The sequence below is a fragment of the Eptesicus fuscus genome, chromosome 3 (assembly GCF_027574615.1).
Source record: "Eptesicus fuscus isolate TK198812 chromosome 3, DD_ASM_mEF_20220401, whole genome shotgun sequence".
Lineage (NCBI taxonomy): Eukaryota > Metazoa > Chordata > Mammalia > Chiroptera > Vespertilionidae > Eptesicus > Eptesicus fuscus.
The window spans coordinates 3,913,285-3,939,989 of NC_072475.1; the positions used below are offsets into that span (position 1 = coordinate 3,913,285).

General features: G+C 46.6%; 1 protein-coding gene across 6 annotated transcripts in view; it reads left to right on the top strand.

Moving 5' to 3' along the window:
- TTC3 (tetratricopeptide repeat domain 3) overlaps window positions 1-25,366 on the top strand; it is a 94,735-nt gene extending 69,369 nt beyond the window's left edge. For 5 of the 6 annotated variants that reach the window (XM_054713538.1, XM_054713535.1, XM_054713539.1 and 2 more), the window contains 14 exons: window positions 1,108-2,176; window positions 2,970-3,035; window positions 5,048-5,197; window positions 7,857-7,996; window positions 11,379-11,447; window positions 12,387-12,483; window positions 13,721-13,821; window positions 14,707-14,797; window positions 15,217-15,318; window positions 18,397-18,725; window positions 20,381-20,507; window positions 20,676-20,819; window positions 22,895-22,987; window positions 23,963-25,366. In XM_054713538.1, coding sequence (XP_054569513.1) covers window positions 1,108-2,176; window positions 2,970-3,035; window positions 5,048-5,197; window positions 7,857-7,996; window positions 11,379-11,447; window positions 12,387-12,483; window positions 13,721-13,821; window positions 14,707-14,797; window positions 15,217-15,318; window positions 18,397-18,725; window positions 20,381-20,507; window positions 20,676-20,819; window positions 22,895-22,987; window positions 23,963-24,037 — 2,653 coding nt within the window. In that variant the 3' untranslated portion in view covers window positions 24,038-25,366. The remainder of the gene's footprint in view (window positions 1-1,107; window positions 2,177-2,969; window positions 3,036-5,047; window positions 5,198-7,856; window positions 7,997-11,378; window positions 11,448-12,386; window positions 12,484-13,720; window positions 13,822-14,706; window positions 14,798-15,216; window positions 15,319-18,396; window positions 18,726-20,380; window positions 20,508-20,675; window positions 20,820-22,894; window positions 22,988-23,962) is intronic. The other variant, XM_054713536.1, reaches the window with a different exon arrangement.
- Window positions 25,367-26,705: the final 1,339 nt, after the last annotated feature.

The following is a 26,705-nucleotide window of genomic DNA, read 5'->3' on the forward strand; positions in this document are numbered from 1 at the left end:
AAAATGTGTATATATGAAAAAAAGAAACATCGATGAGAGAGAAATATCAATCAGCTGCCTCCTGCACACCCCCCACTGGGGATGTGCCTGCAACCAAGGTACGTGCCCTTGACCAGAATCGAACCTGAGACCCTTGAGTCCACAGGCTGATGCTCTATCCACTGAGCGAGACTAGTCAGGGCTTATTTCCTCTTTTAACTTGACAGTTTTGTTATTATATTCTGGTTATTTTTTTCTCAAATAAATTTTTTTTTCATTGCTTTTTTTTTTTTTTTAATATATTTTATTGATTTTTTACAGAGAGGAAGAGAGAGGGATAGAGAGTTAGAAACATCGATCAGCTGCCTCTTGCACACCCCCTACTGGGGATGTGCCCGCAACCAAGGTACATGCCCTTGACCGGAATCGAACCTGGGACCCTTGAGTCCGCAGGCCGACGCTCTATCCACTGAGCCAAACCGGTTTCGGCTTCATTGCTTTTTAAATAGATTGTATACTTATATAATTAAAACTTATAATTTTTTAATCCCCTTTATTTTTTTACTAAAAAAAGTTTTAAAAATTATTTTCTGAGGGAGAAACAAAATTTTACTTATAGTATCGTTGGTTACAGTTAGCCTTTCTCAGATTTAATATGAATATAATATTGTTGGGGAGGAGTTGAGATCAGCTAGAAGTGAAATAGTATTTGCTTTGGAAGAATTTTTTGGGAAATATACACTGATTGGCCAGATTATTATGATCTCTGACCACATAATAATCTGCCACTCAGTGTGTGTGTGTGTGTGTGTGTGTGTGTGTGTGTGTGTGTATTTATACACCCATATATATATATATATTAGAGTCCCGATGCATGAATTTGTGCATGGGTGGGGTCTGGCCAGCATGGCCAGGGGAAGGGGACATGGGCGGTTGACTGGCCTGCCTGCTGGTCATATTCCTGGTCGAGGGGACAATTTGCATATTAGCCTGTTATTATATAGAATATACACTGACTGGCCAGATTATTATGCATTCAGAGATGATAATCTGGCCACTCAGTGTATATTTTTAATGAACATGTACAAGTACTTATAACAACTTATATAAATGCAAATTTTTTCCCAGTTATTTCTCTCAGTTGTTGGAAGAGCATGGTCCCTTGGATATGAGTAACAAGATGTTCTCTGAAGAATATGAATTCTTCCCAGAAGAAACTCGTCAGATACTAGAACAAGCCGGAGGTTTGAAATCTTTCCTCCTAGGATGTCCTCGTTTTGTTGTGATTGACAACTGTATTGCTTTGAAAAAAGTTGCATCACGGCTCAAGAAAAAGAGAAAGAAGAAAAACATCAAGACAAAAGTGGGAGAAATATCAAAAACAGGAGAGTATTTACGAGTTAAACTCCCACTGAATCCAACCGCTAGGGAATTTAAACCAGATGTGAAGTCCAAAGCAGTGTCCAGTTTATCTTCAGCACCAGCTTCTGAAGATGTAAAACCCCAGCCTGCATCTGCTGATTCTCCCAAACCAGCCTGTGAAGCTGAGAAGCCACAACCAGTGTCCGAGAATCCTCCCAGGTCAGTCTCAGAGGTCGAGAAGCCCAAAGAGGTCTCTCCCAGTCCTCCCAAAGCAGCCTCTGAGGATGCGAGCCGCCAGCGAGCCTCCTCCATTTCTCCCAAGCCAGTTCATGAGGACGTGAAAACCACCTATTGGACTCAAGCCCGTGTGGTCACAGGGTACTGTACGTACCTTCCCTTTAGGCCGTTCGAGATGGCCCCGCCACCACCAGCGTACATAAACGTGGTGCCGACGCTGCCCCAGTACACGAACATTTACACCCCGATGGCCACCATTTCGACTGAATATCAGCTGCAAACCTCGATGACCGTGGTGTCCTCTTACGTAGCCAACGACAGACCCGGTCAGAGTGCTGCTGTGTATTGTGAGGGTCGCCGTCGTTTGAATGCCGAGCGTGCCCCTGGCCACCAGATTGCCTCAGAAACACAGTTCCCTCAGAACTCTTTGGAGATCTCAGTCCAGTCACAGTGCGGCACAGGTGGTGCTGATCCAGCCCAGAGTGAGCCCAGCAGAAACGATGGTCACTGTGGAAATGCTGCCCACAAGCAGGAAGCAAACCCAGAAAGGACCGATGAAGCAACGAATATTCCACATGCACAAGTGGTTGCCATACAGGTAAGACTTAAATAGAAATAAGTTGTCTTAATACTGAAGTTAAGCTTTTTTCCATTTTTCATTGCAATTATATGGACACTAAAATGATTGAACATACATGGTTACTAATGCTTTCACCTGAAAATGTCTTAAAAATATGAGCCCTTTTGTAGGACATAATAGGTAATCTTGTCAAAGAATTTTGGGGCCTAGTAAATAATACCCTTTTTTTCTCCCCCTGTTCTGCACCAGTTGAGAAATAAACTAAAGGAATCAGTAGATGGAACCAAACATCACCTTAGTAATATTAAGGCACAGTAGGAAGATGGGGTTCTCTATGAAGAGTTCATGTCCTACCAGGAACCCCCACGTACCAGCTTGCACCCTGGAGGCCTCCCACCGTGCCTGCCCCATAACACTGGCTAGAGAAGGAGGGACAGTGTGCTCTCTGCACACGCAGCTCCCAAGAGGCGCGTGCCCAAACGGGAGCAGGAGCGAGTTAAGCAACCAGATGGAGAGAAACAGGAGGGAGGTGCATAAAAGTTCCTTCCTAACAAGCATAAATGTAGATTCCTCTGTAGTTAACTTTACCGGGCACGAATTCATTAACCCTGATTGGATTATCCCCCACTCACTGAGTTTTTTATTTTCTAGAAAACTTTGAACAAATATGTTGAGTAATGAGTCAAAACCATTTTTTTAAAAAACACCTTACAAAAATTGTGAGCATGTTTTTAAATGGTATTACATAATGGACCTATTTTACTAGAGCAATTGACATAGATTGAAATTGAGTGTTTGTTTTGCCCCAAAGGTATCTGGGAATGTAGCACATCAAGAAGTCAATACTGAGCCATATGATCCTTTTGAGGCACAACAGGTGAGTCAGAATTGTATTACACTGTGTAAAGGTTCGAATGTCATTCATTTAACTAGATGGGAATGACTGACTAGAACTATTTTGGAGCCATCTACTAGTAATTCCATATGAAATGTTATTATGGAATAAGCTTTAGAAAATAACCAAAAAAGTCCTGTTTTGTTTTTATTGTTGGAATTGGGTAAGGAGAAGCAGAAGAAAAGGTAAGATTTTTTTTCTAGTTTATTATTTTATAGTATAATGGCTTTACTGTTTAACTGCTATAATGAGCCTGTATTAATTGATAAATAGTGTTTATTCACAAGAGGCCCGGTGCACAAAATTCATGCAGCGGGAGGGAAGGGGGTTGTTCCTCAGCCCGGCATGCACCCTCTCCAATCTGGGACCCCTCGAAGGATGTCCTACTGCCGGTTTACAGGGATCGGGCCTAAACCGGCAGTCGGACATCCCTCTCACAATCTGGGACTGCTGGCTCCTAACCGCTCACCTGCCTGCCTGCCTGATTGCCCCTAACCACTCTGCCTGCCAGCCTGCTCGCCCCCAACCAACCCCGCCGCTGGCCTGCTCACCCCTACCTTCCCTCCCCACTGGCCTGCTCACCCCCAACTGCCCCCCTGCTGGCCTGCTCACTCCAAACTGCCCCCTGCCCCCCCGCTGTCCTGATCACCTCCAACCGACCCCCCACTGATGGCCTGCTCACCCCCAACTGGCCCCCCTGCTGGTCTGCTTACCCCCAACAGCCCCTGCCTGATCACCCCCTGGCGACCCAAGGTGCCAGCCCCTCCTTTTTTTCTTTTTTCTCTTTTTTCAGTGCCTCCTTGAGTGGAGGCCAGGGCTGGCTGGAAGCAAGTATCTAAGATTTATTTATCTTCTTTAATTGAAACTTTGTAGCCTTGAGCGTAGGCCAGGGCAGGCCAAGGTGGGAAGCTTGGCTTCCTCCATTGCCAGGGCAACCCTAGCCTCCTCGTTGCTCCAGCTCTGTGGCTGGCTGCCATCTTGGTTGGGTTAATTTGCATATTCACTCCTGATTGGCTTGTGGGTGTGGCTTGTGGGTATAGCAGAGTGATGGTTAATTTGCATGTTTCTCTTTTATTAGTGTAGATACCTTCACTTTCTAAAGAATGATTCAATTAAAAAATCTATTAATATAATTTACTGTGCTAATATACCTTAAGAGAAAAGTTATTTGATCGACTCCATAGTTGCTGAAAAAAGTTACTGGATACATTCCACTATGGCTTCTGTTTTTTGTTTGTTTTAAAGCTGATTTAAGATAGTTATATAACTGAAAACAATTCATTGATAACATTTTAACAAAAAAATCATCAACTATCCATTTAAAACACTTTAAAGTAGGGCCAAAGTAAAAAAAGTTCTGTTCATATCTAAAATATGCATAATATATGCAGCTTTTAAACATAAATAGTTCTTGATGTTAATTGTTAGAGAATGATATTCACATCAAACTGTTGATTCAATACCAAACCCTTCTAAGACAAATATTCAGATCCAGTTATAGTACAGATCAAAAGTTTCATTATAAATTTCAGTAATATGAATAACTTTATTTTAAAAAGAGCTGGCTTTGCATAACAGTGTTCAGGGGTTTTTAATTATTGAATCATTGTGGCATTTCCCTTGAAAATTTTCACCTGCCTTTTACGCTCCTTTATTTTATTTTTTTTACTTTATTTATTTATTTATTTATTTTTTAAAATATATTTTATTGATGTTTTTACAGAGAGGAAGGGAGAGGGATAGAGAGTTAGAAACATTGATGAGAGAGAAACATCGATCAGCTGCACACCCCCTACTGGGGATGTGCCCGCAACCAAGGTACATGCCCTTGACCGGAATCGAACCTGGGACCCTTCAGTCCGCAGGCTGACGCTCTATCCACTGAGCCAAACCGGCCAGGGCTACGCTCCTTTATTTTAAGAGGCAGTTCAGAACAAGATCAGAAATAGGCACTTTTCGCTACTTTAATAGAAAACTTTGTAATCTACTTTTAGGGGGATATTTCACAGATTGAAAAGGAGTCCCACGTTTTACAAGAGCAGCTTAAGGAAGCCTGTGAATATTACGAGCAGAGAAAACTGCAGGGCTCAGAAGAGACCAGGGACCTGGAAGAAAAGTTGAAAAGGAACTTGGAAGAAAACAAGGTAATGCTATCTGAAACCTCTCTTTAAGAGCATGTGGCTTCATTAGGAGAATGTGCTTGTGCAGCTCATGAGCTGAGCGTTTGCATGTTGGCTACACAGAGGATTCTTTCTCAGTATTGCTTATTTCAAATTTCTCCGTGACGTATTAAAGTGGCGGTGTCTTTGGTGGGTTTTTTTGCAATGTTTAGGACCTCTGCAAGTTACCATATAAGAAAGGGGCTATAAATCTGGGTTTTCATTTACCTACAGTTCAGTCCACTTGATTAACCAAAAAAAACTATTTCTGGTGACTAAGTTCCAAGTTAGCCTTGTTTGTATTGAGAGGCAGTGGAGCATTAGTGGTTAGGAGTGTGAGGCCTGGAGTCAGACTGGCTGGGGTCAGATCAGGCTTGGCCCTATCCCAGTTCTGATTTGGAGCAAGTTACTTAACTTCTCTGTGCTTTAGTTCCTTACCTGGAAAATTTGGGGTTAGATTAATACTTATAAAGTAGTTAAAACTGGTGCATAGGAGGGGCTCTGTGAGTGTTGGCTGCTACTATTATTACTATTATTATCGTCTTCATCTTATTCCTAAGGAAGGGTGAGAATAACACGTAGAACCTACGCACACCAGAACTGCAAAGCCACCCAAGGGTGTCTTTTCTGAGTCTACTGATCTTGAATTATGTTGGCTAAGAGTATCAGTTACGTGTAACTGCTATTGGAGTAATACTAATTAGTGGCAAAGCCAGATTGAATTGGGGGAACGTGGAATTCCAGGTGTGAGGAAATGGTGGTACGTTTCTTTTTAAAGTGCGATCTTCCATACAGAGGGAACAGGGATGGTGTCCGTTTAAGAAAGGAAGAGCCTGTTGCAGAAGTCTGGATCAGTAGCGGGGGCAACCTATTAAACAGAATAAAATTAGCTCCGTGGGACCTTAATCAAGAAACTCGTTTATTGCCAAAACCGGTTTGGCTCAGTGGATAGAGCGTCGGCCTGTGGACTGAAAGGTCCCGGGTTCGATTCCGGTCAAGGGGCATGTACCTTGGTTGCGGGCACATCCCCAGTAGGGGGTGTGCAGGAGGCAGCTGATCAATGTTTCTCACCCATCTATGTTTCTCACTCTCTATCCCTATCCCTTCCTCTCTGTAAAAAAATCAATAAAATATATTAAAAAAAAAAAGAAAAACTTGTTTATTGAGCCTGGCCAGTGTGGCTCGATGGAAGGTACCTCAAATACTTATTTTGGAATAAAGTTGAGGTTTTAAAAAAGAGATATAGAAACCAAATTTTCTCTAATTGAGAAAAAGATCAGCAGAAAGTGATGATAATTCTCTCTCTAAACTGGTACATGTAGAGGATGCAGTTAATCCTCTGGACTGTTCCTTCTTTTATTCTGGTATTTACAGGAAAAGGATTCAGGTCGTTGTCGTTGGTGGAGTCAGAGACAAGTGCATGGAGGCGCCCGGTTAGCATTGTGAGGCCCGTGTCATTGGAAGGTGGTCGGTACAAACAGCAGATGAGCTCACGCAGCATACGTTGTGGTTGAGCTATCAGAGCGTGTGCGTCTAATACTTAGTGCATTTTGATACCTGACTCCTTCGGTATTCGTTGCCAAGTTGGTTCTCATGCCCCAGTATAACCTCTGGTCTCACATCATCTCCCAGCCAAAGGGCTGGTTCAGAGGTGAGATCACTGGCTTAGAAAAGACGCACCGGTGGGTGAGAAACAAGGTTGGTGTGGCTGCCAGCAGCAAGGCATGCGAATGGCCTTTGCTCATACTTGTAGGAGTGATCCAGGTAGAACCAGGGTTTTGTAAGTGGAGTAGGTCACCTTAGTCATTGTAATGACTCAGCAAATCCAGGCTCAGCAAGGTCGCAGCAAGGAAAATGGAGGAGAACATTCCCCTGCTGAGGGGTGTCACTGAACTGTCACTGAGCCTCTGCTGCCCAAGAACAGTTGGCTGTGCACCTGCAGGCCGCTGGACCCGGCCTCACCACTGCAGTCGGACTCGGCACTCTGCAAGGACCTGGGCTGGCCAGCCAGTCTGCCTCCCTGGGCCATGAAAACCAAGTGCTGGCGGGGTCAGGAGGCTGCTGGGGACAGACACGAATCTTTTCAAAACTGTCTCAGAGGAAATACTCCGATTTCCTCCTCATCTTCCTTGCACCACAGCTCTGCTTCCAGAACCCAGCTAGGACTGTTTCTCTGTAGTCGAACAGACTCCCATGGCCTAGGAACTTGCCCTCTTATACTTGAGACCTCGTAACCAGTTTGACACTGAAGCCATTTCTCCCTGCCCTGCCTTCCATACATCCACTCTGCACTCGAGCTGCGTCGCACCTCTTGCTTTTGTGCAGGCGTGCTGTAGCCTTACTCTCCTGCTGGGAGTCCGAGATCAGATACCACTGGTTCTGAGAAGCCCTTTCTGAGCACCATGGTCTATTCTGGGTGTGGTACCTGACAGCCTCTCCCCTGCCTGATGCCCTGAGGGCAGGGGAGGGCTGCTGGGGCTGAGGCCATATACTGGGCCACGTGGTAGCCCAGGCTCAGCCCAGGAGCACAGCCAGCTGTGATGGTTCTGCTGAAGCGGAGTCAGGGCCTAGAGGCGTCACCAGCACCGTCTGACCTCTCAGGCTCCTTTGTTTGGTGAAGTAAATCTTTCTAAAATCGTTTTAGATCTCAAAGACAGAATTAGACTGGTTCCTCGAAGATTTGGAAAAGGAAATTAAAAAATGGCAACAGGAGAAAAAAGAAATACAAGAGAGGCTAACAGCACTAAAGAAGGAAATGAAAAGGGTTTCAGATGCCACTGAAACGTAAGTAAGGCTCAGTGCAATGATTTCTGTGGTTGGTTTTATTGGGGTGGGGGTTGTTGATAGTGTAACATTTTTGATATTCCCTTTCAAACTAAATCAAGTGAAGGGAAAATTTTCGATACTGTTTCATCTAATTTTAAAAAACATCTGTTGGGGAAGTATGTCACCTGAAACGTTTTCTAAACCTGCCATGTTTGCAGATCGAGTAAGACTGTGCATTAAAGAGAGGCATCCTTCTAGTCTGCGCACTCCCTCTGCTGTGGCCATGACCTTTCACACACACACCCCACCCCCCGCATCTGAAATGAGCGGACTAGTCTAGATCTTCAGCTTCTTTTGAGCACTGAGATTCTGCGGTGATTATTTCATTTATGATTGCTTTCACCCTGAATCCTGAAAGCATTACATTCCGTCCTGTAGTGAGGGATGTGGAAATACATACAGGCCTTACCGTTGTCAGCTGGTCCAAGTTGGTGCTAAAATTCTCTATGACTGACTCCTAACCCCTCACTTCCTTACACAGCGATATGTCCTACGATTTACTTAGCTTGTTACCTACTGTGTAACAAAACGCCCAAAACTCCGTGGCTTAAACTAGCAGCCTCTGTAGCTGATGGTGCTCCCACATAGCTGGGATGGGCTCAGCCGGGATGCTGGTGTCTTGTTCTCTCCCTCTCCCTGTGGCCGCCCTGTGACCTCCATCTACATGGTCTCTCCATCTGGTCTCCAGCATGGCAGCCAGACTCCCTGTGTGGCCCTGGGCGCTTCCAAGAGTGCAGAAGCAGGAGCTGCCAGGCCCTGCAGGTCCGCGCCAGAGCTGTCAGGCATCCTTCCACCACGTTCTCCAGTTTCAGGCGGTGCCGGCCTCGTCCAGCGCAAAGAGCTGCACAGTGGGGCCGGGTCACCAGGGGCCACACCACCACACTCATCTTTCGGGGCATGTATGTGTTTTCCATTTGCCGTGCCATGTGATCAGCTGGCTTTCATTATGTCTCGCTAGCATCACATCTGGGCAGTTTCTAGGCAGCCCTTAAGAGAATGGTGAAACCCAAAACACTGCCTCTGTCACGTCCACGTAGCTTCAGGGAACACATTGCAGAAGAGATCATGTCTGTAAAGCTCTTTTCCTCCTCACATTTGAGCAGGTCTAGTCTTAATCATTGTTATCCAAAAATTCAGAAATGTTTATGTTGAACATGCTCAATTTAGACAGTCTCTCTAACTAAACAAAAATAAATGAATCTGTTGATAAGAAAACATTTTTTTCTCTGCTAGCATAAAAATTAACCATTTCTGCTGTGGAGTAAACTTTTTACTGGTCACACACACACACACACACACACACACTTTATTAATATATGTCTTTCTTTGCCTCTTTTGGTCATTGTTTAAAGATACAGGTAGGCTTCTCTGTGCTTTTACACTTTCCAGGTAAATACTTCATATTTAGCTCTTAAAGCAAAATCTTAAAGCTTTTAGATCTCCTAAAGAAGCTCAAAGGAGATGAGCAATGATGTGATTTTTCTACACTTCAGATCACACTTAGTATTAAAAATGGCTGGGTCGTAGGGAGCTCCTGCCTGCTGCAATGGGACAGACCAGTGGCATCCATGGAAATGACGCAGGTTCCATGAAAGAACAAGGCAAAATGGAGTGCTTAGAGGAAGGTGTCTGCACCAGAAGGAACGGCCTCGGAGCTGGTTCTTAGTGGAAACGGGGGGGGGGGGGGTGCCCAGGAAGTAGAGATGACCAAGAAGGTGTGTCGGGGGCACGAAGAGGGAGAGCCCCTTTCCTCGGGGCATTGCTTGGGAGTCAGATTGGCACTTTGTTTTGAAGGGTTGTCAGTGCACACAAGAGTGTGTGTGAGTGTGTGTTAGACTTTAAATTTTATTTTTTTTAAGTAATATATGTATTATTGATTTCAGAGAGGAAGGGAGAGGGATAGAGAGATAGAAACATCAATGATAAGAGAGAATAATTGATCTGCTGCCTCTTGCACACCCTCTACTGAGGATCAAGCCCACAACCCGGGCATGTGCCCATGACTGGAATCAAACCTGGGACCCTTCAGTTCACACGCTGATGCTCTATTCACTGAGCCAAACCAGCTAGGGCTTAAATTCTATTTTAAAGAGCAGAGGCTGGCCCTGGTCGAGTAGTAGTTCAATTGGTTGGAGCAATGTCCCATACACCAAAAGGTCACTAGTTTGATTCCCAGTCAATGCACATATTTAAGTTACGGGTTCAATTCCCAGTCGGGGCACTACAGAAAGCAACCGATCGATATTTCTCTCTCACCTCTCTCTCTTTCTCTTTCTCTCTCTCTCTCCCCCCCTCACCCTCGCTCCCTCTCTCTCTCCTTCCTTCCCTCCCTCCCTCTCTCTCCGTCTCTCCTCTTCTTGCCCTCCCTCTCTCCCTTCTACCCCCTACCCATCCCTTCCTCTTTCTCTCTGTGACTCAATAAAAACAGCCCCCCAAAAAAAATTTTTTTAAATAAAAACAAAAGCAGCCCATCTGGTGTGGCTCAGTGATTGAGCATTGATCTATGAACCAAGTGGTCACAGTCCGATTCCTGATTAGGGCACATGCCCAGGTTACATGCTTGATCATCCCCAGTGGGGGGTGTGCAGGAGGCAGCCTATCAATGATTCTCTCTCATCATTGATGTTTCTATCTCTATATCCCTTTTCCTTCCTCTCTGAAATAAATAAAAATATATTTTTTTAAATAAATAAGTAATAAAAATAAGAATCAATAAAAACACATCCTAAAAAAAGAAGAAGAGCCCTAGCCGCCTTGGCTCAGTGGATAAAGCGTCAGCCTGCGAACTGAAGGGTCCCGGGTTCGATTCCCGGTCAAGGGCACATGCCTGGGTTGCGGGCTCCATCCCCAGTAGGGGGCGTGCAAGAGGCAGCCGATCAATGATTCTCTCATCATTGATGTTTCTATCTCTCTCTCCTTCTCCCTTCCTCTCTGAAATCAATAAAGAAATATATTTTTAAAAAAAGAAGAAGAGAGGCTGTTTGCATTTTGAATGAGAACCACTGGTCATACTGTACTCCTGTCTTGTCTTAAACCTCCCAGAGGTGCTCCTTGAAGTGGACTGAGATAGGATGACGTATGCAACAGGCATATGACTTAGTGATCAAATAAAGTGGCTGAAATCCATGATCTGCCCTCCACGTGTAAAAGGAAAGCTTTCAAAAAGGAAAATGACCCAAATTCTTTGCCTATTTTGAAGATACTAGAAATGAAACAAAGTGTAAAAACTTACAAAGAATTCAAGAGTTTTTGCATGGCTGCGGGTAGAATTTACTCTAAATCAGGTTTGTAAAAAAAATCTTGAAAAACGAATTAAAATTTGGTGATTATGCTTTCATAGGTACACCCAGAAAAATGATGGACAGGAAAAGGAACATGAATTCGTCCTGGATCAGTCTTCTGAAATCAGGCAAATTAAGTTTAAATTTATTTGTATGTCTTATTATACTTTTACTAGCAGAGACACAAGCACACTGGACATCTAAACATACTGTTGCTTGTCTGTCCTTTAAATGATTGTTTCTTTTTATTTTCTATTTTATTTAATATTTAAATAAATTTATTCTTTAAGTATTTTTATGTTATGATGTTCCTACTTTTATTTCACATGTAGGTTTAAGAAATCTGAATTTATAGTTGATTATTACGCCTCTTTTCCCTTGAGTTAACTTGAAACTAAATGTGTATTTTAAAAACTTTTCTTTTGTGTTACTTGAAATACCAGCTTCAACTACATTATGGTAGTTTGTTGCTCTGATTATAGGTTCATTGAAGGATTTTCCGTATGAACCTATAAGAAGTTTCCTTTTAACCTTTATTAAATGGAAATAATATTTTCACATATTGGTTACCAGTCTATTCAGTAGTAAGCAGTTGTAGTCTGCTTTTCTCATATATTATTTCATATACACATTTCCATTCACATTATGGTCCATGCCTGCCTTGTTTTGGCTGTTACAGATATATTGCCATGAACAACTTTCTATAGATTATTTTTCCCTTTTGGTTATTTCCTTGTAATTTGTGTCAAGATAGAATTTCTGACTCAAAGGATGATGATATTCTATAAAGTTTATTAATATAACTGCTTATACTCCAGCTGTGCTCATAAAATGGTGAGCCAGTTTCCCACCAGTTGCTCACTTTCAATTTCATACCTTCCTGTGATCATTTGTAAAGTCAAAGAGCACGTGTGAGTCTGTATTATGTAGTAAAATATTAGGCAAGAAGTTACTCTGCAAGATGTATGTCTTTTCGTGGCATGATGTCAGAGTTTCCCTAGCTTTAGCCTTTGTAATCTCAGTGGTACGATTTTTTTCAAAAAGTGTTTCTCCTTTACTATTTGCAGTGATACGTTTACAAATGAGAAAACGAAAATAGAAGAGCAAATAAGGAGTGGGAAGGAGCAATATGAAGAGATTCTTCAAAGGGCTGTGGCTGCAGAGGTGAGCCAGGCCCCGGGGGGGGGCGCGGGGGGGGGGGCAGACAGGCGGCAGGCCTGGTCTGCTCTGTGCTGACTGCAGCTGAGGCACCACAGCCTTGCCGGGAGCGCGGGGGCCAGGTGTCCTGTCCCCGGAACAGCCACTCTCCTCGCCTGCGGCTTCTTCATTGTTGGCCCTGACGCTATATGTGTCACGTATCTGTGCTCAGTGTACACCAGACTTTGTAACCTGCTTTCCTTACTTAACATTATAGCTCAGCCATTCTTTATGCTCTCCACTTTGAATGGCTTCATTATACTTAATCAAGAGTCAGCCATAAGCACGTTTGCCAATACTAGAAAAGGAATTTGAAAATCATCCACTTACTAAGAATATACTCGCCCTTGCCCTCCCCCCAGAAGGATAGATACCAATGTCAGTATATTGTTTGAGAAAGGAGTGAGACAAAAAAATAAAAATGATGACCCCTGGCTGCACTTCATTTAGTTCTGAAACTAATTAAGAAGTTAATGTTGTTTATGGGTATATGTGTCTGTAATTATCCTGGGAAAATAAAAAAAGGCTTAGCTTGTGCAGTCTGCAAACATGAGTCTTTCAGTTAAGTATCGACTGTGTAGCTGCTTCTAAGGAAGGCGGGGGGCGGGGGGGAGAGTAAAAGCCGAGCACCTGTAGTCTGCGGCGCCCATGCTTGCACCCACGTCCCCAGCTGTCAGTTCTCACCATCACCTGGCAAGCCTTTTTGGTCCTGGCCAGGTGCTGACACCTGGGCTGAAGCAGGCAGTTCTACACTTCCTGCAGTGACTCACAAACTCCGCTGGTTGGCTTGTGGGGAAGCCGCGAGTCCGCTGCTTTAAAAGCATGCACCAGGGCTTCCGACGCCTGTGAAGTTGAGCACAGCGTCTCTGCGGCCTGAGTCGGACAGGGTGCAGCCCTGGGTGCTCGCCCTGGGTAGACAGACGCAGGTAACGCCCACCAGGGGATGCACACAGGTAGCCTTGCTCTGTGCTGCAGCAGTGAGCCACGTGGGAGTGTCGTCTCTGAAAAAAGTGGCATTTAAGGTATATCATTTTACTGTCATTTTGTTATTCTAGTTTCAAATCCAAAAGCTTTATTTCATAGTCACCTGAGTGACATTACAACATAAACAAGTTCTGGTTTAGCATGTTTAAGTTTTAACAAATTCAAATAGTTTCATATTTTCAGTTTTAAAATACTTAAACGTTCTCTCATCTCATGGTAGGTATCTGTGCTTGAAAACCAGAGAGAGATGGAAGTGTATAAGTTACGGATCGTGGAATCACAAGCTGAAGGGTATCTGAAGACCCTGAACCAATTGCAAAGGTACTGTGGGCATTATGGGTATATTTCCCAGCCTGTCATTTAGCAAATGAAAGTTACAGGTGAGGAAAAAATCTTACATTAGGCAGAACCATTTTATTTATTTATTCACTTACTTATTTTAATACTAGAGGCCCAGTGCACAAATTCGTGCACCAGTGGGGTCCCTCGGCCTGGCCTGCGGGATCGGGCCAAAACTAGCTCTCCAATATCCCCTGAGGTGTCTGGGATTGCGAGAGTGCACAGGCCAGGCCGAGGCACCTCACAGGTGCACCATTGGGGCTGGGGAAGGATGCGGGAGGTTGGCCAGCCAGGGAAACACCGCAGGAGGGCTCCAGGGCGTGTCCGGCCTATCTCTTTCAGTCCTGATTGGCTGGACCCCAGCAGCAAGCTAACCTATCGTTCGGAGCTTCTTCCCCCAGGTGGTCAGTGCACGTCATAGCGAGCAGTTAAGCAGCCTTAGCATACCATTAGCATGTTACACTTTGATTGGTTGAACAGACACCTAGACACTTAGCATATTAGGCTTTTATTATATAGGACATTTTTTATCAATTTTAGAGAAGAAGGGGGAGAGAGATAGAAACATCAGTGATGAGAGAGAATCACTGATTGGCTGCCTCCTGCACGCTCCCTACTGGGGATTGAGTCTGAAACCCATGCATGTGCCCTGGTTGGGAATCTAACCTTGCCCTCCTGGTTCATGGGTCAATGATCAACTACCAAGCCACACCAGCTGGGTAAAAATATAGTCATTTTGTGTGTGTGATCATGTGAAATATATCTTTCATGTTTAAATGTTTATTTTCATTTGTACTTTAGTGCTTTCCATTTAAAAAAATATTTTAAAGTCGACATTAGCAGTTTCATGTTTTTCTCCTTTTTCAGTGATTCTGCAGCATATCCTGAACTAGAGTCTGACATAGATTCATGGGAATCATTTCTTTCTGATGTTAGAAAAGAAATTGAGAAAGCAGAGGTAAGTTGTAAAACATTTTATAATTCAGTCAAAATCTATATGATGGTTATAATTCCCAAGTGGCTAGAGTCAGATGGAAACCGTTCCTTTTTTGAGCTGTTAAAAGCAATATATATTTTTTGTTGAAATTTTAAGAAGACTTTTTCATGAAAGTAATGATATTTCTCAACTGTCCAGCTCCGCCCTGGATGCTTAGTGAGAGCAGCATGTTGATGAGGCTGTAGAGTGTCTGTCAGTGAGGTCTTACTCGGCACTTCTGTCCTTCAGGAAACAGTCGTTTTAATACCCTCGTTTCATGTATGTTTCTTGGAAGATTGTTGGCCATTTTTAATGTATAGTAAGAAAAAGAGCATTCATTGACGATTGTGGTTTTCCCTTGGAATTTGTTAGAAAACTTGACCCTTTTCTCCTACCTACAGTCTCAGTTTGAAGAACAAATTAAGGCCATTAAAGCTGGCTCTCGGCTCAGTGAGCTTTCTGAAGTGCAGATCTCCGAGCTTCCGTTTCCCGCATGGAGCACAGTAAGTCTGTCGTCTTCTTTCTGAAGGGAAGAAAACAAAGCATAATGAGCCAGTTTCTTTCTTAATTGGCAAAGCAGTTGGCTGCTGCTGTTGACTGGGAGTGGGGATGGGGTGGATGAATAGTTGCCCTCATGTTTTCATTGTTGGTGCGGCTGGTTAACCTTTAGGCGTTACAGTAAACATTCTTATATAAACAGAAGACTTTCTTTCCACATCCGGGTCTAAGGAGAGACCTGAGGTGGTGAACACACTGCTGCTACATCTCCCCTTTCTTTTCTGGATGCTGGTGTGTGTGTGTGTGTGTGTGTGTGTGTGTGTGTGTGTGTGTGTCCCTGCATTTAAACAGATATTCCAGGTGTGGCAGGTGCCTGTGATTCAGGTATAACTTATTCCGTGATGCTTAGAGGCCGGAGACCACAATCTGAGATTTAAGATTTGTTTTCTTGTGAAATACAGATAAAAACTGCCATCTGTGAGACACGTGGGCGTTGTGGGTCTGGCACATGTGCTGCTGGTGTGAATGAGGAATGTGCTGAATCTTCGGAATAATAGTGATTGCCAAGCCTTGTCTTGTTTTAAAATATGCGGCAGTCACAAGAGCATTACCTTTACTTTGTGGACTTGAACATATGGCTAAACCTAGTATCACCTTATTCTGGCATATGTGTTTCCTTTTATTTTTTTTATTATTTTTTAAAATATATTTTATTGATTTTTTACAGAGAGGAAGGGAGAGGGATAGAAAGCTAGAAACATGATGAGAGAGAAATATCCACCAGCTGCCTCCTGCACACCACCTACCGGGGATGTGCCCGCAACCAAGGTACATGCCCTTGACCAGAATCAAACCTGGGACCTTTCAGTCCGCAGACCAACGCTCTATCCACTGAGCCAAACCGGTTTCGGCTGGCATATGTATTTCTTATCTGGACACAGCAGATGCTCAGTAAATACTCCACTGAAATGAATTCAGCCCTAGGAAGATCGGATCAAAGGAATTCAAGGACTCCATTCGAGAGTTTACTAGAGCCCTGACGGGGAGCTCAGTGCATTAGAGTGTCATCCTGACGCCGAAGTTTCGGGTTCATCCCTGGTCAGGGCACATATAGGAATCAGCCAATGAATAAGTGGAACAAAATGATGTCGCTCTCTTCCTCTCCCTCCTTTTTCCTCTCCCTCGCCCCCTCACCCTCTCCCTCTTTGCTTTCTCATCCCTTCCTCTCTCTCAAATAAAAAAGAAAACCAAGCCCTAACCAGTTTGTCTCATTGGACAGAGTGTCAGCCCATGGTCTGAAGAGTCCCAGGTTCGATTCCGATCAAGAGCATGTACCTCGGTTGTAGGCTCATTTCCCGACACTGGTTGGGGCACGAGCGGGAGGCAACCAATCAATGTGTCTCTCACATCGATGTTTCTCTCTCTGTGTCTCTCCCCTTCCCTCCCATTCTCTCTAAAAATCAGTGGGAAAATATCCTCAGGTGAAGATTCACACAAAAAAACAGAGTTGATCAGAGAGAGATTTCAGAATGTTTTGCCACAATATTGAAATCTTCCGGTTCTGACATGGTCTTTAGGCCACCATTTCCCCAGCACTTGAGTCACACCTTCCTGCTACTGCCAGACTTTGCCTGGCTCTTCCCCACCTGGAGCCCATCCTCCCTGTCTGCGTCCTGCCTTCCCCTGAGCCCAGTCACTCTGCCTCCTCCCCGCCCCGGGACCTTCTGTCAGGTGCGTTCCTCTCCTTCACTCAGGTGACAGCGCCCTGCAGCGGGGAGCCTGGTCTTGAATGGCTTTTTCTCATCAGAACAGCACGCCAAGCATTCAAACAGTGCATTCATCTCACAAAAAACATTTAGCCTCCTTGTACTGAGGAAAACGTTCTGTTGAGATCCAAAGTTTTGTCTCCACAGAATAAGTTTTTTCTCTCCACTAAATGAGTAAGAAATAGTTTTCTTTAGAATTAAAGATACTTATCATTTACAGTTTTTCCAAGTTCTTACAGCAGACATGGAAGGGGAAGAGTTAGATCTCAGCAGGATATTTTACTATTAATGTTTAATTCTAGCTCATGTGATTTTATAAATACTCAAACTGATTTCACACCCAGAACCTGGCAGCTCTCAGTGTGCCAGGAGCTTGTACAATAAGGGTCCCTAAACCAGCTCCTCTCTGTCACCCGCCCCTTCATCCATTGGGCATTTAGTGGTGACCAAGATTAGATGTGGCCTGCCCTCAGAGGCCTGTGGGCTTGGGAAAGGAGACTGTAAGCCCATAGTTACAGTCGGAGTGCGCCAGGTCTCTCCGCACCTGGAGTGCCGCAGCAGCGTCCATGAGGGCACTGAGCTGAAGGAGGCCAGGCCGCAGGGCGCTTCCTCGGGAGGTCTCAGTAGAGTGAGCACGAGATCCGGGATAGTTAGCCAGGAGGGCGTGGTGGGTGGATGAGGGGGTGGGTGGCATTTGGAGGCTGGGAAAACATTCTAGACGGGAATCTTTAACAAGGGGCACTTACGGCAGCAAGCATGCAGTCACCGAGGCAGGAGAGGATGGCATGGCCTGGGGAAGGGGCCCGTGAGGCAGAGGTCAGCCTCGGGGACATGAGCAGCTTCAGCACTCAGGCCTGGCCAGGCTGCAGGCAGCTGGGAAGGGAAGCGGCGGGGGCAGAGCGTGCAGAGCGAGAGAGTGGCCCGCAGCATCTGTGCCCCGGGGTCTCCGTGGTGGAGATGTTGGGGGCCTTCGCAAGGGCAGTTTGGGGGAGTGTTGGAGCCGCTGTTTGGTTCCTCGCCGAGTGTAGCTGGGAGGGGAGTGGGGTCCTGTGAGGGCAGGAGGCAGGTTGGTGGGTGCGGTGTTCTTCCTCAGGCGGTGGTTCAGACTTGACAGAGAGAAGGAATTAATTATAAAGGGAGTTACTGAGAAGTCAGAGGCCAGCCCTTTCTCACAGCAAACAGGCATGTTATGATAAGTAATTAAAAACAAAACAAACATTTAATTGTATTGACTCTGATTTTTTTCATAGTCATGCTTAATTATCAGTCTTGGCCATGGCTGTTTCTCTAAGTCCCACTGTGGTGTGTCCCTCCCAGATTTGCCCGAAGTCCCTTCCTGAGTCTCCAGGTCACGATGACCAGGGTCCCTCGACGTCTGCAAGTCACACAGCGGTTCCCAGGGATTCGAGCCTGGTCTCTGCCGGTGATCGCCCAGTGGGGGCTCCCTCTCCCCCGCTGCCAGCATCGCCCTCCGCTCAGCAGGAGTGTGAGGGCGCCGGCCAGGCACCTCAGCCAAAACACAGCCTCCCATCTGATCAGAAACTGCCTGTTCCTCCGGGACGCACCTCCCGTACCAGCCAGTCTCCAAAAAAGCCCTTCAACAGCATCATCGAGCACCTGTCGGCGGCTCTCCCCGGTTACAGCAGGTACGGGGTCCGATGCGCTGACTGCGAAATGCTTTCATTGAGCAGGTTTCCTGAGCAGGTACAGTTGTGCCAGTTAGGGCCGAAGTGGAAGGATGGCACGTGTTTTGTTCAGAAAGGCAGGTGCTGCGTTTACTTTAAGCAGAGGTGTGCGTTTTCAAAGGCGATTTTACTGTGCGGATCTAGTGACAGCTCTGAGCACGCAGCAGCACCGGGCCCTTTCCTAAGATGTCGATGAGGTCAGTGACATGCGCAGCACTAGTTAGGCAGTTGCCTGGTTAGGGAGTTGCCTAGTTAGGCAGCACTAGTTACAGAGTCGCCTAGTTAGGGAGTTGCCTAGTTAGGCAGCAGTAGTTAGGCAGTTGCCTAGTTAGGGAGTTGCCTGGTTATGCAGCACTAGTTAGGCAGTTGCCTGGTTATGCAGCACTAGTTAGGCAGTCCCTGGGTGAAGTGCAGATCACTAGCTTCACGTGGTTCTGGAAAACAAGGCCCATAAAAGGAGGAGGCAGCAGCTCTGACCCTCAGGTGTGAGGTCGAAGAGAAGGGTGTGATCCGCTGGTGACCAGGTGTGTGGGCAGGTTACAAAGGGAATCTGAGGGGCCGGGGGAGGTGCGCTGTTTCACCCGAGTTCCCAATCCACACGTCAGCAGGGCTTCTCCGGATCTTGGCCTTGCCCTCCAGGTTGGTACGAGGAGATGGAGGTGCCCTTGTCTCAGATGAGGTACAGGGGTGTCTCCAGAATACAGCCAGGAGGAGAGGACTCCCCACCCAGGACGGCCCTCTGCACCCCATGTTATTTCCACCTTTGATAGGCTTTTAGTTGGAGTCCCTGATTTTATGCTTTTTAAACAAATAGTCCTCGAACTGTAATTGGCCAGAATGGATAGTTTGCATCTACGGGGACAGCCCTGCCCTGGCAAAGTGAGTGTTCGGTCTGCACGGGGGTGTGTAGCCCGTGGGCCCAGTGTGAGAAGCGTGGTAGGTTCTCTCCAGAGCCATACCCTGCCAGTTGTAAGAACATCCAAGTGGAAACTACTAACAGTACCTTACAGATAAAGATGGTTTGCAATCCTGGCTACATTTGGCAAAGTTAAATAACCAAGTAGAAAATCATCGATTTTCTGAAAGTTCAAACATTTGGGCTATTCGTGGTATAATATCAAGTTGCTGTCAATTATTTACCATCCATCTACACCCACTGGTGCTTGTGAAACAGGCTGTGCAAACCGTGTTGTGGGTTAGATTGTTAAGGGAGGACGTCAGCCAAGCTGGCTTCCTCTTAGGTTTTAGGTAGAGGTTTTGTGGTGGGTCAGGCCAGTGGTGTCTGGTCATTAGTGGTGCTGCATCAGTGGCTGCTGGAGCCCGGTGTCTGCCGAGGGATGGCTCTCCCCGCTGATCCTGCAGATAAACTGCTGTGTGACACTCGATTGCAATGAGTATTTAGACAAAATGCTGGAATTTTCATTTCCGCTTGGAAAGAGTGATCCTGCTATTTTATATACAATTGCTATTGTCTACCTGTTCCTTTTGTTTGTGTATATTTGTTTCTCTTGGCTGTGGGTTGATATTGGCACCTAATACCTTTTTTGTACATAATACTTCTCAGCAGTAGAAAACTTTGACATTCTGCTCTCATTTCTTCCCACTTTCTCCTTCAGCACCGAGCTTGCTGGTTTGATTAAAAAAGTGCGAAGCAAAAGCAAGACCTCGCTGTCAGGACTGAGCATTGATGAAATCGTCCAGAGGGTGACGACACACGTTCTAGAGGCACAGCAAAACCAAAAGGTCAGTGTCCATCCAGGTACAGGAGAGGCCCCGCGTCCTTCTGGGTGTCGCTGTGAGGCTTGTAAAACCAAACAGGCTTCCCACCGAAGGTGGTGAGCAGGTTCCGACGACAAGGGGGTCAGGCTTTTGGGTACCCAACCTTCTTCCCCACCTGCATTATCTCTGCAGCCAAGTCCAGGACAGGACAGGCCGCTGACCAAGCCCAGCTCCGCTGCCTCGGGGACTGGGGCCGCCCAGGGCCTGCCCTCTGTGATTGCTGGACCATCGCCCAGAGCCTGGGGCCAGCGGACAGGAGACGCCCCTGTGAGTGCTGTATGTGTGACAGCTGTTTTCTTGTTTATGAGCACATTGTGGAGCCTTTGGGGCATTGGTTTAGCCCCATTCTTCTTTTTTCTTTGCTGTACATATATTTTATTTATTTATTTGTTTAATTTCTTTATTGATTAAGGTATCACGTATTTGTCTTCATCCTCCCATCCCCATCCCAAACCCCTCCCCATGCATGCCCCCACCCCCTTGTACATGACCATTGGTCAGGATTATATGCATGCATACACGTCCTTTGGTTGATCTCTCTCCCTTACCCCCACCCTCCCCTACCTTCCCTCTGAGGTTTGACAGTCTGATCGATGCTTCCCTGTATCCGGGTCTGTTTTTGTTCATCAGTTTATGTTGTTCATTATTTCCCCTAGATGAGTGAGATCATGTGATATTAGAAATCTTATCTAATAAAAGAGTAATATGCAAATTGACCATCACTCCAACACACAAGATGACTGCCCCCATGTGGACACAAGATGGCCGCCACAAGATGGCCAGCAGGGGAGGGCAGTTGCGGGGGACCAGGCCGGCAGAAGAGGGAAGTTGGGAGTGACCGGTCCTGCAGGAAAGGGCAGTTGGGGGGGACTAGGTCTGTAGGGGAGGGCAGTTAGGCATGACCAGGCCTGCAGGGGAGGACAGTTAGGGGAAAACAGGCTGGCAGGGGAGCAGTTAGGCATCAATCATGCTGTCAGGAGAGTGGTTAGGGGGTGATCAGGCTGGCAGGCAGAAGCGGTTAGGGGCAATCAGGAAGGTAGGCAGGCGAGCAGTTGGGAGCCAGCAATCCTGGATTGTGAGAGGGATGTCCCAGATTGGAGAGGGTGCAGGCTGGGCTGAGGGACACACACCCGTGCACGAATTTCGTGCACCGGGCCTCTAGTACACTTATAAGAACCGAATATGAGGCAAGCCATAATGATTATGCTGAGAGGCAAATGAATCAGTCTGTAGTGAGTTTCTTTCTGGGCCAGCAGTTCTTTTGAGTCCCAATTACAATCTTATTTCTAGCCCGAATTCATTGTCCTGTAGAACCGGCAGTGAATGGCAGGTCCCTGTCTCTCTGCTTTTTCGATGGCACCTATGTGCCGAAGTTAGTCGTCTGTCTGTTTGGATTTGCACAAGTAATCCACAGTCATAGAAACTTCAGAAAATAGCAGAGAAAAAAACTCTCTCTTAACCAGAAGGAGCCACTGTTACCGTTTCACATCTTTGCAGACTCTTTTCTAGGCATCTCTGCACACACATTCTCTGTTGCTGCTGTTGTTTTAAATAAGTTGATGGTCATATGAGGCTTACTGTTCTGTGTCTGCTTCTACTCAGAGGGCTGTTGTGACCAGCTTTTACGTCAGGGATTATGGATTTCCGTTAAGATTTACTCGGCCACCCAGTAGTCGCTAGTGTGAGGTGTCGTAATTTACGTTACAGTCACTAAGTGTTAGGGAATTAGATGCATGATTAATTTGTAATATTCAGCTGGTTCCAAACTTACCAGGAAATCCGTTAACCATATAAAACATTTTTTCCTCTGAGAAAATTAGAATTTGAAAAGTATACTCTTTTTTTGTACATTTTTATTTTTTCCTAAGAAATGCTATTTAAAAATATGTTATTTTACCCACACCTGAAATTTATATGTTCATGTTTACCAATGTCACCCCAATAAATTTAATTTTTTAAAAATGAGAGTAAGTAAATATTTTTAAATATATTTTTTATTGATTTCATAGAGAAGGGAGAGAGAGAGAGACAGACAGAAACATCAATGATGAGAGAGAATCATGGATCAACTGCCTCCTGCAGGCCCCACCCTGGGGATGGAGCCTGCAACCCAGGCCTGTGCCCCAAGTAGTAATTGGACAGTCACCTTCTGGTTCACAGGTCAATGCTTAACCACTGAGCCACACTGGCAGGGCAGTAAATAACTTTTTAAAATAAAAACAAGTTGTTTTATCAGTGGGCTCAGCTTAATTTGCCAGTTTAGTGGCAGCAGCAGTTGAAGGCACGTGTAGGAAGTTTGTGCAGTAAAAGGAACTGAGTAATTTGTTATTCGTCCACAATGGTTTCCGCAGACCCTGGGTGCACATTCCTGTGAGATCTGCCGTGAGGTGTTCAAGTCCAAAAACGTGCGTGCGCTGAGCTGTGGGCACAAGTTTCACAAGGGGGTAAGCGTTCCCTGGCCACCCGCAGAGCGTGCATCTAGACTAGGAAGGATTTTGGAAACAAATGGGTTTTCCCTGGTATCCATACGTCCTGGTTTCCAGAGACTTCCCGTTCCTGTAGCATCACCGTGTCCGTTTCCAGGCTGGTGCTGAGGGAGGGGACAGGCTCCCGGGCCCGGCTGTGCGCCCTGAGCTGCCCGTCCGCCCCTCACTCCGAGCCGGGCACACGGGCTCCATCGGCCTGGCAGGCCGGACACTGAGCGCAGGGCCAGCTCCCCGACAGGCGGTTTCTTGCACATGGAACCAGCCTCATGCTTGTCAGCTTAGTGCAGAGCGTGAAGCGGGGGCAACATTTCCGAGGAGAAACACTCCGCCTGACTGGTCCCTGTGCCCAGTCTGGCAAATTCTGACTGGTATTGTACCCCTCTGGGATTGGTGGGTGACTGTTTTGGTGTTTGGGGTGCTGTGAGTGTTAGTCCTGCACCCCTCTGCTGGGTTTTAGAAGAGATCAGGGCTCTGCCACGTGGGCTCATGAACCCGAAGAGGGGGTAGATGCAGTGCTCCCACTGGGAGGTGGGAGGGCTTGCGGTCTGGCACCCGGCCTGGATCTGAGACCTGACACACACCCAGCTCTGCGGCGTGCAGGCTGCTGGGTGTGCAGGGCCAGCCAGATGGGGAGGAGGGGGGAGGGGGGAGGAGGTACTGGATGAGTCAGTCCAAGGACCATGAAGTGCCAGCTCTAGAGGTCAGGGCTGCTGAAGCGCCAAGACTGGAGCTGGGGTGGGGGAGGCGCAGAGTTCACGGGGCAGTTCTGAGGCGGCGTTTCCTCCGCTTGGGCCATGCTCCCAGCCTGAGCAGCCGCAGTGGCCCCGTGTGCCGGGCGCCAGGCCCCTCCCTGGCGGTGAAGTTCGCGCTGCCTGCTGAGGGCAGCACAGAGCGCTCGGCCACGGCCCTGCTGACTTCCTTTTCTCCCTCCAGTGCTTGAAGCAGCATCTGAAAGGCCAGAGGGCCTGCCCGGCCTGCCTCTGCCATGACCTCCCGTCAGGAGAGTAATCGCACCTTCCAGAAGAGGCCGCCTGCTGCCCAGGTAGTCACGGCCCACCCACGGGGATTGAGCGGTTTGTGGAATTGGAAGAATAACACTATACACTTTTGATGTAAAAGGCAAACATTTGAAGCTTCTTTGCACTGTGTCACAGCGCTAATAAGTGGAAATCCTTAATGTAGTTGATAGTAATTTCCCCGCTCTGATTAAACACTTCGGTAACAGCCCCTGGGGCTGATGGAATGGCGTGACCACATTGTCACGTGGCTGGGCTGCCGCTGGGACCACGGCTCTGTGCTCGACACCCCAGAGCCGTCCTCGAGTGCGTGACCTGTCCAGGCGCCCAGGTGAGAATTCTGACCGGAGTCTGTTCCTGGAAACACGCCAACATGCTTCCTCAAGATTCTGCATTTAAAAAATGGGCTTCAGCAAACCACATTGTAATCATATGTCTTTAATGTTAAAATTTTGGCTGAATTAGACCAAAAGATTAGAATCTTCTCATGTGAAACATCGTGTGATTTTGATTGTTAATTATTTCATTCCCCAAAGTAGATTTGTAAAGTGCTTATTTGTCTTGTAAAGATACCATCTGACTTTTGAAAATGGATTGTAAACCACTTTCTTGGATCAGCCTCTTCACCCCCGAAATCGAGGCTCTGTTCACCGTCCCACCCCCCAGGTGGCGCTGCCTTTGTGGCATCTTCCTGCTTCCTGGTTAGACACAGGTGCCGGGGTCTCTGCGCTCGCAGCAGGCGCTGTGGGGAGCGGGCAGCACCACCCCTTCCCGGCCCCACCACCTAAGACAGCCGCTTGTGTAACTGGCAGCCCCACGGTGTCCCTGCTGCCTCGTTCCGTTTGTGCGAAGTAACGCATGCCTCCTGTGCTAACTCCAGTAGAAACAGGTCAGACTAGTTCTCGTTACTGACATATCGGCAGTGGTAAACAGAGAAACACGAATTCTGGACACATTCCATTTCTCTCAAACAGGAAGGAGCAATATATTTTTCTGTGTGTTTTTTGTGCCCTGGAAGCTCACAGTCCCAAGTTCCTGAGCTGGTCTGTGGCCCTCCTCTGCCCTGTTCCATGCGTTCTGGTGTCTCAGTGACAGTCTGGAGTTGCTTACTGCCTGTTTTGAAGCAGATTCTCCTGCCACCTTGTCTGCATGTTCCTAACGCCCGAGGACTGTCGGCAGGCAGGTACATAGGGACCAGTTTGTAGCAGCAGTTACTGAGGACACAAAGCAGCTGGGAAATGTGCGTTGTACATAACTTGAGACGTGTGCACATGCCTTACACATCTGTGAGTGTCACAATAAAGAGCATTTTAAAATGGCAGTCCACGGGTGTGCGTGTCCGTTCCTTCTCACCAATGTTGGAGAAGCATTCTACTTGAAAACTCAAGACCCCTGTGTTACGCTGACATTTTAGAATATGTTTTTATGTTAGAGAGAGAGGAAGGGAGAGGGATAGAGAGAGAGAAACGTCAGTGTGCCGCCTGCTGTACCCCTCCCCCCCCCCCATTGGGGATCAAGCCAGCAACCGGGCATGTGCCCTGGTCAGGGATCAAACGGGACCTCTTGGTTCCTGGGTCAGCACTCCACCATAGAGCCGCTGCCAGGCTGTTACACTCACATTTTTTAAAGGGACTTTGTCAGGAGAGAGGCCTAACCAAGGTTTTAGGGCATTTTAGAGTCCAAATAAAGGCTCACGAGATTGGCTATTTAAATTTATGAATGGGAGGGTCACACAGATGACAGGAAGTTTATTCATGAGAGTACATCTAAGGATGGTGAAGTGCACTCCTCAGTACCGATTTTTCTTGAGGCCTATGGACTCGTGGACTACGGAGGCTGATCGGTAGGGCTTCCCTCTGCGAGGACCCGTGGATGCTGACACTAAGATGATTGAAGAAAACCAGTTATCATGTTTTCCATCTGATAGCCTTTTGTTGAAAATAATGTATAATTTAAAGCAAAGACTATTCCTAGGAGTTTAGATTCTTTTCCCTGCCAAACACCTTACACTGTGCTATAAATAGTGGGTAACCCAAAGTAAGACTAAAATCGTGCCCTAGCAATGCAAAACGTTACCGCATTTTTAAGGTAATCCACAGCCTATATAGTGGAGGCAGGTTGGCCGTGATCACGCAGCACAAAACTGAAGCAACAAACCTATTGGGTGATTTTTCAGATCCTCCTGGAGAAGTGGGTGAAAGGAAGCAGGTGGGGAAACAGTAACAAGGATGCTTGCTGGGGGGCTCATGAGAAGCACAGGGAGCGGATGAGCTGGGCTTGTCAGAACCAGGACCTAAGGCATCTCCAGTGTCACCGGCACAAGAGCAACGGGAAGTGCGTTTAGGTGGTTTAATCTGTATTAAACCTCAATACAACTTTATTGAAAGAACTAGAGGCTCAGTGCACGAAATTTGTGCACAGGTGGGGTCCCTAGCGCCTGCCAGCTGGGACCTCCCCACAGCTGCCTGCCCCATCGCCAAAGCCTGCCATGTTCCACACCACCCCCTGGTGGTCAGCACACGTGTAACTCCTGTTCAAATTCCCACCCGTAGGGACAATTTGCATATTAGCCTTTTATTATATCGGACTAGAGGCCCAGTGCACAAATTCATACTCGGATGTCTGGCCGGCCTGGCCCCAATCAGGTCAGATCAGGGCTG